This window comes from Berghia stephanieae, chromosome 12, assembly GCF_034508935.2.
Source record: "Berghia stephanieae isolate SIO BIC M18660-M18661 chromosome 12, UCSD_Bste_1.3, whole genome shotgun sequence".
Classification (NCBI taxonomy): Eukaryota; Metazoa; Mollusca; class Gastropoda; order Nudibranchia; family Aeolidiidae; genus Berghia; species Berghia stephanieae.
Window position 1 is genome coordinate 23435029 of NC_088371.1, and position 11110 is coordinate 23446138.

The following is an 11110-nucleotide window of genomic DNA, read 5'->3' on the forward strand; positions in this document are numbered from 1 at the left end:
TTACTGTTATTATGTCTGAGTGATAAAAACATATGTTTTTGTGTTAGTTGGGTGTGACGTTTTGGGGGAATTCCTGAAAATGACTGGTAAGGAGGAAGTTAAGAAACATCCAATCGTTGGAGAGCAAAACATCAAGTGATTGATGACTTGCTTGGACGAAAACCATGAATATAGATCGCTCCTATTGACGTTTTCATTGAATATCCTATTGATATTTTGTTATAACTGATAGAATTCTATGAGATCTTATCGTCTTATTGGCTGTCTAAAAACAACCATAAAGAGCCCCGTGACGTCAAGTGAACATTTGCCGTGATGGGCCCCTTATGCAAATACCAGCTTTTGAAGATTGAAGATTGAAATTGAAGATTTTCTATAATTGCCGTTTATTACGGCTTTATCATATTAGTATTGTTCTCGTTGTCTTGATGTGTTTTTTTTCCCCTCACAGAAATATACTTTGTGTTGGTTTCAATGAGGTGTGACCCAAGCGATTCTCTGATCTATATTACACCTCTGTAGATTGTTTGAAACAAGCGATGCATACTGCATATTGTGATCATGCGTACCAGACATCAACCTTTTTGTACATGTGTGTGTGTGTGTGTGTGTGTTTGTTGTGAGTGTGTGTGTGTTGAAACTTCAACAAATACATTTTTAAAACAAAATTGTCCAGAAATATCGTCCTTGAAATATCGATGGATTAAATCGATTTCGATCATATCGAAAACTCTTAAAAGACTCAAGGTTTGGCAGGTTTTTTTTTTAGTTTTGTTTGTTTTTGTTTTGTTTTGTTTTATTTATTTATTTTTTTTTACAAGATGACGATCAATTTAATCGATCAATATCTGAAGGACGAGTTTTCTGGCTAAAATTTTACAAATGTGTTTTTTCTTTTTTGTTGTGTATTTTTTTTTTTTAATTTTCCAGACTAGAGACAGATCGATTATTGTCTAACAGGTGTTTCGATATTGATAATAAAATCTTTTTAAAAGTTTAATTGATTAAAAATATAAACGGAAAACAAACGAAAAGAAATCAGCACAGGTTAAATTTTATCTTTATTTTGATCAAGTGTTTAGTTACCGGTGGATGAGTTGGTTTGTTAGTGTGATTGTTTGTTTGTTTGTTTGTTTGTTTTGTAAGCTTGTTTTTTTTTTTTGTGTTGGAAGAACTTCCATATACAGGCGCCACTCAGGGAAGGCCACTTTAACTCCAGTGAGCAAGTCAGTAGAGATAGAATGAAGCTGACGTCACGTAGGTCTTTGGTATTGTTTTTTTGCCACCCATGTTTATGAGTAATTCTCACTAAACTGTATTACACAGACTAGAAACTTTCAAGGGTACACAGAGTTTCGTGTGTTGGTCTCTTATAGATAGTATGCGCTTGGCTAATAAGCTCACAACATTGCCATCCGGAAATATAACGAATCAACACACAACACTATATTATGCCACCTTAAAGTTTATAGTCTGGATAATACCGTTTAGTGAGAATTACTCATAAACATGGATGGCAAAAAAAAACAATAACAAAGACCTGAGTGACGTCAACTTCATACTATCTATATTTACTTTTATTCATTAAAGTGGCTCCTGTATGTGGAATTTCAGCCTCTGTGTTGTTCTTATAACTTCATTCATTATTTTCTTCCATATTTTAGATTTTGATTTTCTGGCCCTGTGTAACGAACCAGGTATTCGGATTGTAGTGTGTGTGCTAATGAATAAAAAATCTGAAGAAAATAGAACTGCATAGTTTGTGTGTGATAAGTGATTTGAGTCTTATTCGTGCTTGGAGTTTAAACTATAGAGATAAATAGACAAAGGTGAACGGAGTGTAATTCTAGTTGGATTTAATCATTCTCGATATAGGACTTTTTTCCTCGTTATAAGTGGTGTGAATATTTCAACTCATTTCCTACACGTGAGTATAGCAAAATAAGACATTGTAAAATATTAATAATAATTTTTTAAAAATAAATAATTGAGCTTTTGTATAGCACAATATCCACTCAACTTGCTCAAAGCGTTTTACAAAGGGTTCCTGACCAACAACAACACGCAACATGTACAACGAGACAAGACACATGACGCCTGTGAGGCGATATTACAATTTTTTTCCCGACAGAGACAACGCTGTTAACGCCCAGGTACACATTTTACACCCGAGTACGGTGAGAGAATGTGAGTAAAGAGCCTTTTTTTTTCAAGGAGTCAAATATGCGCCGAGCGAGTGAGGCTAGAACCCAAGACCTTCCGATCCGAAAGCGAATGTCATACTACAAGACCACAGACATAGCCGCATATGAATAATAAGTGAATGTATTGATGACATAGACAACTACAAATTTCGGGAGTCCTTCCATACCCCCCCCCCCCCCCCCACCCACCCCTCTCTAGGCAGTTGTTCATCTTGAATAAACGTTTTATCTATTTAAATTTAGAATCAAATTAACACTATGCGACGTGGACTACCTACTTATTTGCAGTACTCTTTCATTCCATTTCATTGTTTTGTTGATAAAGGGGAAACCCGAAACGTCCACAGTATATGTAAATAAATAGAGGTCTTGTGGTAAGACACTCGCCTTCGGTTCGGAAGGCCCGGTGTTCCGAGTCCCGCTCTGAGCGGCGCTGTCCTTGGAAAAGGCTCTTCTTTACTCACATTCTCTCTGCGTACTCATGCGTAAAATGAGTACCTGGAATTAACAGAATTTTCTCTGTTATCGCCTAACAACCGTGATGCCTCGTTTTACATGTTCTTCTTCTTTCAGCTTATCTCCCATTTTGCAGGGTTGCCATAATGAATGCCACATCTCCATGCATCCCGGTTAATTGCATCATCTTCCTCCAGGCCCAGTTCTTTCATATCATCCTACACCCTAATCATCCATCTAGTCTTTGGGCGTCCCTTCTCTTCTCTCTCTCTCTCTCTCTCTCTCTCTCTCCTCTCTCTCTCTCTCTCTCTCTCTCTCTCTCTGTCTCTCTCTCTCTCTGTCTGTGTGTGTGTGTGTGTGTGTGTGTATGTCTTTCTCTCTCTCTCTCTCTCTCTGTCTCTCTCTCTCTGTCTCTGTGTGTGTGTGTGTGTGTGTCTTTCTCTCTCTCTCTGTGTCTCTCTCTGTGTCTCTCTCTGTCTCTCTGTCTCTTGGCCAAGGAGTTCACAAGATTGCCATCCGGAAATATAACGGACCAACACACAAACTCTGTGTAACCATGAACTTTTATAGTCTGGTTAATACAGTTTAGTGAGAACAACTCACAAACGCCGATGGCAAAAACAATAACAGTTGACGTCATCTTCGAACTATCTATAACAAAACGATGGCTGGGTATTGCATCATTGAGTAAGACACTTCAGAAAAATTATGCAATATCTACATTAAATTTTCTGCCTTTCTCTTTTCATTTCCAGAGTACCAAAATTGGCCCAGGAGGTTAAAATCCAGACTGGCTCGAAAAATGTATAGGTCAGCGGTGACCGTGGCGAAGATTACCCTGTTCTTTATGAACATCTGGGTGTTGGCGGTGGTGCTGGTCGTCTCTTTGGGTAAGTTGTCAATAGTATATTAATAATATGTACAATATACAGTACAATATAGCTGCACTGCAGCTAACGCCTGGGTGATTCCAATCTTCCATTGGAATAGACCCTAAAGATAAATTTTCCCCTGGGGATGAATACATTTAATTACATTTTTTATTTATTTATTTATTTATATGAGTGCGTAACCCGCCTCTCTCTCTCTCTATCTCTCTATCTCTCTCTCTCTCTATCTCTCTCTCTCTCTATCTCTCTCTCTCTCTCTATCTCTCTCTATCTCTCTATCTCTCTCACTATCTCTCTCACTATCTCTCTCACTATCTCTCTCTCTATCTCTCTATCTCTCTCTCTATCTCTCTCACTATCTCTCTCTCTATCTCTCTCACTATCTCTCTCTCTCTCTATCTCTCTCTTTCTCTATCTCTCTCTCTATCTCTCTATCTCTCTCTATCTCTCTCACTATCTCTCTCTATCTCTCTCTCTATCTCTCTCACTTTCTCTCTCTCTATCTCTCTCTTTATATCTCTCTCTCTCTCTCCATCTGTACGTATGTGTGCGCACGCGCATGTGTGTGTGTGTGTATGTGTGTGTGCGTGAGTCCCATAAACGCAATCAAATGACCTCCTCCTGCTCCTCTCTTTGCTTCTCTTATTCTTTTTCTTCTTGTCCTTTTTCTCCTCCTTGTTGATATGTTGTCGTTGTTCCTCCTCCTCCTCCTCCTCCTCCTCTTCCTCTTTCTCTTCCTCTTTCTCTTCTTCTTCTTCTTCTTCTTCTTCTTCTTCTTCTTCTTCTTCTTCTTCTTCTTCTTCTTCTTCTTCTTCTTCGCGAAGTCCCAGTTTTAAAAGCTTTTGCTAAGAAGAGGGTCATTTAAACCGATCGATATTTGAAGGACGAATTTTCTGGTCAAATTTCTAAATAATAATGTGTTTTTCCAAAGAACAGCAGTACACACTATACATTACAAAGTGTATAATATATTATACCTTTGCTATCCATGCAAAATTCTATCATACTCCTGGAAAGGTACTATGTAGTTGAGTGACCAAGCCCTCTGCCCCTGTCCACATATATATTTTTTCTTCTCCATCATCCCAACCACTTTTTAATGACTGCATTCTCACCATCGGGGCTCAGGAACTCGGTCAGAAATCTGAAAGCCATAACGTTTTTGTTTCTTTTTTCTTCCACTCAAATGCGTATCTATATCTACATGAGATGTCAATTTCTCACGCTTGTTTCCTCCTCTGCTTCTCCTCTCTCTCTCCTCTCTCTCTCTCTCTCTCTCTCTTCTCTCTCTCTCTCTCTCTCTCTCTCTCTCCTCTCTCTCTCTCTCTCTCTCTTCCTCTCTCTCTTTCTTTTTTTTTTTTTTTTTTTTACTTTTATTAATTTGTGTTTTAACCTTTTTTTTCTTCTTTTTTTTCTTTCGTGCGGCTACATGGTCTTGTGGTATGACACTCGCTTTCGGATCAGAAGGTCCTGTGTTCGAGCCTCGTTCGGCGCATTGTTGAGTCCTTGGAAAGGGTTCTTTACTCACATTCTCTCATCGTAGTCAGGTGTAAAATGAGTACCTGGCCGTTGACAGATTAGTCTATTTTTTGGGGGACAACAATTGTCATCTCGCCTAACAGGCGTCATGTCTTGTTCTACATGTTACGTGTTGCTATTGGTCAGGGACCCTTTGTAAAGAGATTTGAGCACATTTTGTGGATACTGCGCTATATAAGAGCTGAAGTTTTTTGGGGTTTCTTCCGTGTTTTATTTTCTTTCTTTCCTTATTACTTTCGGCAAGTCATTAATTCAAACCACCTTCTGAAGTAGTTTTAAACCAAAGACTGCATGCGCATTGGTGCATGTCTGATTAGCAAAGCGAGAATAATGGGCTCGTTTTAATATTCTGATGGATTAAGAGTATATTTCTATTCCGACAATGAGCTCGTAACAATTTGGGGTTATCAGAACTTCAAATAAGTACACGTTGACCGAAGTAAGTAAATAAATGAATTAATTAGTTAACCAATTAATTATGTAATGAATGATTAAATAAATCAACCAAGAAATAAATGTAAATGAATAAACGAATGATCAAATAATTAGTTAATCATTATAAAAGAAGGCTGCTATAATGACAGCATAACTTTTCCCAGCACTTCTAAACCAACAACAACAACAACAACAACAACAACAACAACAACCATAACAACAACAACAACAACAACAACAATAACAACAGCAACAACAACAACAACCACCACCACCACCAAGGTTATTGAGCTATTTATTTTCTTCCACACAAATACCTTAATTAAACCCATTGCACTCGGGCGGCAGATTCCACCCAGAGCCAACTCCAATATGGTGGTCAGTCCAGAATCAAAACAGTGATTATATAATATTATTATCATTAATATTTTCCTGTCTTCATGTCGGCGGTCACGACAAGAAAGCAGAAAAAAAACTGAGAGATGAAGAAGAAAACATGCTGCTGGGCATGACAAAATACGTTTTTCGTTTAGGACAACCCCCCCCCCCCCCCCCAGAAAAAAAAAATACATATGTGACCCCTCGCCTCAAAACGGTATTAAGTCGGGATGATTAAACTGTTATTAAGTCAAATTATAATTAAACTGGTCAAAAATTGGAATGATCGCTAATTATCACAATAAAACATAACATTCATTCTCCACAATTAAGTATAAAAAAATCTCAACACAACTTTGATATTTCTGGCTATAAAGTCAATATTCAGCATCTTAATCATCCCGACAATATACCGTTTTGAGACGAGGGCTCACATATAACTTTAACTGTCTCATCCCGGAAACAGAAACAGGTCAGGCAGGAGTAAAAAACAGTATCACAATATCATAGAATGATGATGATATAGTCCAGCTTGGGATGGGTGGAGTTGGTGTAGAGAAAAAAATATGTAAGGGTCGGTCTGAAGTCAACCGGAACCAGTTATCATAAACTGTCCGCCCATTAAACGAATTTGGGCGTAAAAAATCTGCATTTCGAGGGGAAATGAAATTTGGGATTCACATGCGATGCTATGCTCTGAGCCGCCTACTTGAAATCCTTAGTTTCCAATGGAGAAATAAAAGGAACATTCACTTTAAATAGCTTTAGAAATAACCAATTTGCCCGTAGCATGGTCCAAATATGCTCCTAAGTCCTGAATAAAGGTTCTAAGGAACTAAACTTTCCTTTTCAACAAGATTTATTGAGTCAAAGAGATGTATGTAGTTCTGTAGCTGGAGCCAAGAATTCGTATTTATACGAATTTTTCGTAGTACTAGGCAGGCCTGGGCTTATTTTCCCCTTATTTATTCAACCCAGAACATTCTGATGAGAACAATTCTTTTTTACCTTAGTTTTTTCACAGTAATTTTGTATTTGGGTTTTGGTGTAGCGAATGTACTGAAAGTGACCTCTTGGCGAAGGCTCGTGTCTTTTGATTTGTGGTTTTTTGTTTGTTTCTTGTTTGTTTGTTTTGTTTGTTTTTGTTTGTTTGTTGTTTTTTTTTTTGGGGGGGGGGGGGGGGGGGGGGTTGGGTTTGTTTGTTTTTTTTTTTTTTTTTTTTTTTTTTTTTTTTTTTTTTCTTTGAGGGGAGGTTTGTTTTTTTTTTGTTTTTTTTTTAATTAAAAAAAAAATTAGTTGTTTTGTTTATTCTATTTTATTTATTTATTATTTTTTTAAGTACGACCTTTAAGGTGGTGGGCTATGACCATAGCCATCGTTAACTTATAGCCTGACACTGACCAAAAAAATGAAGTCAAAATAAAAGGCTTTTGCCACAAAATAAAACAAATCGTGAGTTATATTCAATAGTTCAACCAATGAACTAACTTGTTTCCATGAGCAATACTAACGACAACTCACAAGGCGGTGCAAAAAAAAAAAAACAATAACAAAGACAGGAGTGACGTCATCTTCGTAGATAGTATGCAGATGACGTCACTCAGGTCTTTGTTATTGTTTTTGCCATCCGCGTTTGTGAGTTGTTCTCACTAAACGGTATTAACCAGACTATAAAAGTTCATGGTTACACAGAGTTTGTGTGTTGGTCCGTTAAACTTCCGGATGGCAATGTTATGAACTCCTTGGCCAAGCGCATTGTATCTATAAGTTAACGATGTCTAAGGTCCTATCCACACATCTGACAAAGTCGGTCATTAAAATCTCACGCCTCGACACGTCACGTGTTGATTCAACTGTGGGTGGGAAAAAAAAACAAAACGGCCAGTTGATTTTGTACATCCATAATTTGGTTCTTTGCCATAGATGTTATTCTGATTCATACAGTGGGAAATGGGAGCGATCTATAGATAGAATGGGCTTGACCAAGGAGTTCATAACATTGCCATCCCGAAGTATAACGGACCAACACACACACTCTGTCTAACCAAGAACTTTTATAGTCCGGTTAATACAGTTTAGTGAGAACAACTCACAAACGCGGATGGCAAAAACAATAACAAAGGCCTGAGTGACGTCATCTTCGAACTATCTATATTCATGTTTTCGTAAAAACAGCTTATCAATCACATGATTTGCTGCTGTCCAACGATTGGATATTTCTTAACAAATGTAAACACGCTGCTTTGTTTACAAATGTTATAAACATACCCATGTGTCAAGCTGAATCAAATGACCAATCGTGATGTTAGATATTTTAAAAGTTGTGAAAACTTTTCGCTATGTGGGTCACTTTGAGCAGATATTCCAGTGTGACCAATGACCTCAAGCACATGGAAAGTTAATATAGATAGAATGCGCTTGGCCAAGGAGTTCACAACATTGCCATCCGGAAGTATAACGGACCAACACACAAAACTGTGTGTATCCATGAACGTTTATAGTCTGGTTAATACAGTTTAGTGAGAACAACTCCCAAACGCAGATGGCAAAAACAATAACAAAGGCCTGAGTGACGTCATCTGCATACTATCTATAGATCATGTCTATTCTCACAATAGATATTTGATAGCCACGTCTCTCGGACAGTCGTCAGAATGTAAACAGCGATAGTCATTGGTAAACATATCAAACTACACAGGTTTTTTTTATCGGCGGTATTGCCCCCCCCCCCCCCCCCCCTCCCGTTCACCCAGCAGTGATTGAGTAGCTGGGTATGTTAGATCTGGCGAAAAAGTACGTTGTGATAGACTAGCCTCAAATCCAAAGGGTATCAAGCAATTGATATTTTTTTCGTTTCACGCTATAGAAACCGGGATAAACTCCAGCTCCATTGGCACAATGGTTCTGAAGGACCTCAAAATTACACAATTAAAGCGGGGCTCGAACCTGTTTATTTTGGGTGTAATGGCAATGCGTTATTCACTCGGCCATGCCCCCCCCCCCCCCCCCTTCCACATGCACACCTCACGTCAAAGTTTTAAAAATTAAACTATAAAAAAAGCCATCGGATTTTCCTTTGATATTTTCTTTCCGTACAGCTAGCTCGTTATCTCATGGTGGGCCCGTCTCTTTATGGCCATTAAAGCTATTAACAGGCATCATGTGAAGCTGTTAAAAAGAGACGAACAGTGAAAAAAAAAAACAAAAAAAAAACTTGCAGTTCTCATGAATGAAGCAACATCGCAGAACGAGTCAATGCGTTCCAAGCATTACAAGTTAGAGAAAGAATGTACTTGACGTCACGCAGCTTTTTGATTTTCATTTTAGACAGCCATTTTGGTGATTAGTTCTCACTAGATTATATCAGATTATAAACGTTCAAGGTTAAACATAGTTTAGTGTTTTTTTTTTGTGTGTGTTATATCTGGCTGGTGGGTTTTGTGAGTATTTTAACTAAACTCATGACATCATTAACCTGGTACTGGGACCAAAGCCATCGTGAACTTTTAACCTGACACTGAACAAAAAATTAAGTCACAAAAGAAAACAAATCGTGAGTTGTATTCAATAGTTCAACCAATGACAACTCACAAGACGCTGCACAAAACTAAAACATGGCGTCAAACTATAATTCCTTGTAGCTCTCAGTGTCAGGAGATATGTGACCCCTCGCTTCAAAACGGTATTATGTCGGCATGATTAAGATGCTGAAAATAGAATCTATTACCAGAAATATCAGAGTTGTGTTGAGTTTTTTTTATGCTTTATTGTGTAGAATGAAGGTTATATTTTATTGTGGAGGATGAATGTTATATTTTATTTTGCTAATTAGCGACTATTCCAATTTTTGACCAGTTTAACTAGAATTTGACTTAATGGCATTTTAATCATTCCGACACAATACCGTTTTGAGACGAGGGGTCACAATAAATATAAACGGTGGCTACGCTGGGACCGTGGCCTTCGTAAAGTTATGGCCTGATACTGACCAAAACATGACGTCAAAATGCCAGTCTTTGACCACAAAAGAAAAAAAATGGTGAGTTGTATTCAATAGTTCAACCAATGAAATAACTTGTTTACATGAGCTCTACTAACGACAACTCACTAGGCGGTGCAAAAACCAAATAATGACGTCAAACTGTCAGTCCTTTTGGATTTCAGTAGCAGGTTATAACATAACGACGGCTACGCTGGGACCCGCCATGACATATTTTGACGTCATGTTTAGTTTTAAATCTTTTAGGTTTGTGCAAGATATTATAGATAGTTCGAAGATGACGTTACTCAGGCCTTTGTTATTGTTTTTGCCATTCGCGGGGGGTGATTTTGTGCTCACAAACTGTTTTAAAACCAGACTATAAAATTTCTTGGTTACCCAGAGTTTGTGGGGGGGGTCCTTTATCCCTTCCGGATGGCAAGTTGTGAACCCCCTTGGGCCAAGCGCATTCTATCTAAAACCTGCCTCGTCCTAGGGAAAAAAAATCGAAAAAAACACAAAATTTTTGGGCTCCATCAGAGCTACTATGACGCGTTTTTAGGCCCTGAATGACAACTACAGTGTATTTTTTGCATCAGCCGCAGTCAAGCATTTCGAGTTGAAGTCAAAGTTTCAGACCCGTTTCACCGAGTTGTAAATTGTAACAAGGAAACAAACAACCCCCCCTTTTCCCCGCCTGTTTAGATAGACTAGCATCCTATCCAAAGAGTAGCAAGCCAATTTCTATTGTTCCCCTTTCCCCGCATAGAAACCGTAAAAAACCCCCGGGTTTATAAAGGGTCAAATAGATCTGAAGGACAACTCTACAAGGGGGCCCCTTTCATTTAGCTGCAAACAAGCTTTTGATTTTTAAAAAACCCCAAAGATCAAACACCTTTCGCTTGGTTGTTTAAAAGGAAATGACCCCGCCTGTCTGATTGTAAATACGTCAATCCAAAAGGGGGGAAGCAATTTTTATTTCCGGCCGATAGGGGGGAAATACCTGGGAAACAAATACAGTGTCTTTGCATCAGCCCATCAAGCAAAATTTTGGTTTTAATCAAAGATCAACCCCTTTTTACCTGATTGTCATTTTAACAAGGAAAATAAAGGGCCCCTCCGCCATTTGAAAAGACTCTCCTATCCAAAGAGTTTCAAGCAATTTGGGATTTTCCTTTTCGCTCTTTTAAAAACCGGGGGGAAAATTTGGGTTTATAAAGGGTAAATTA

General features: G+C 38.2%; 1 protein-coding gene across 2 annotated transcripts in view; it reads left to right on the forward strand.

Annotated features, from left to right (window-relative positions):
• The window catches only part of LOC144957523 (carbohydrate sulfotransferase 11-like), a 142898-nt gene that overhangs the window by 69231 nt on the left and 62557 nt on the right, over positions 1-11110 (forward strand). For both annotated transcript variants that reach the window (XM_078888855.1, XM_078888854.1), the window contains exons 2-3: positions 1665-1927; positions 3416-3550. In XM_078888855.1, the coding sequence (XP_078744981.1) occupies positions 3463-3550 (88 nt within the window). In that variant the 5' untranslated portion in view covers positions 1665-1927; positions 3416-3462. The remainder of the gene's footprint in view (positions 1-1664; positions 1928-3415; positions 3551-11110) is intronic.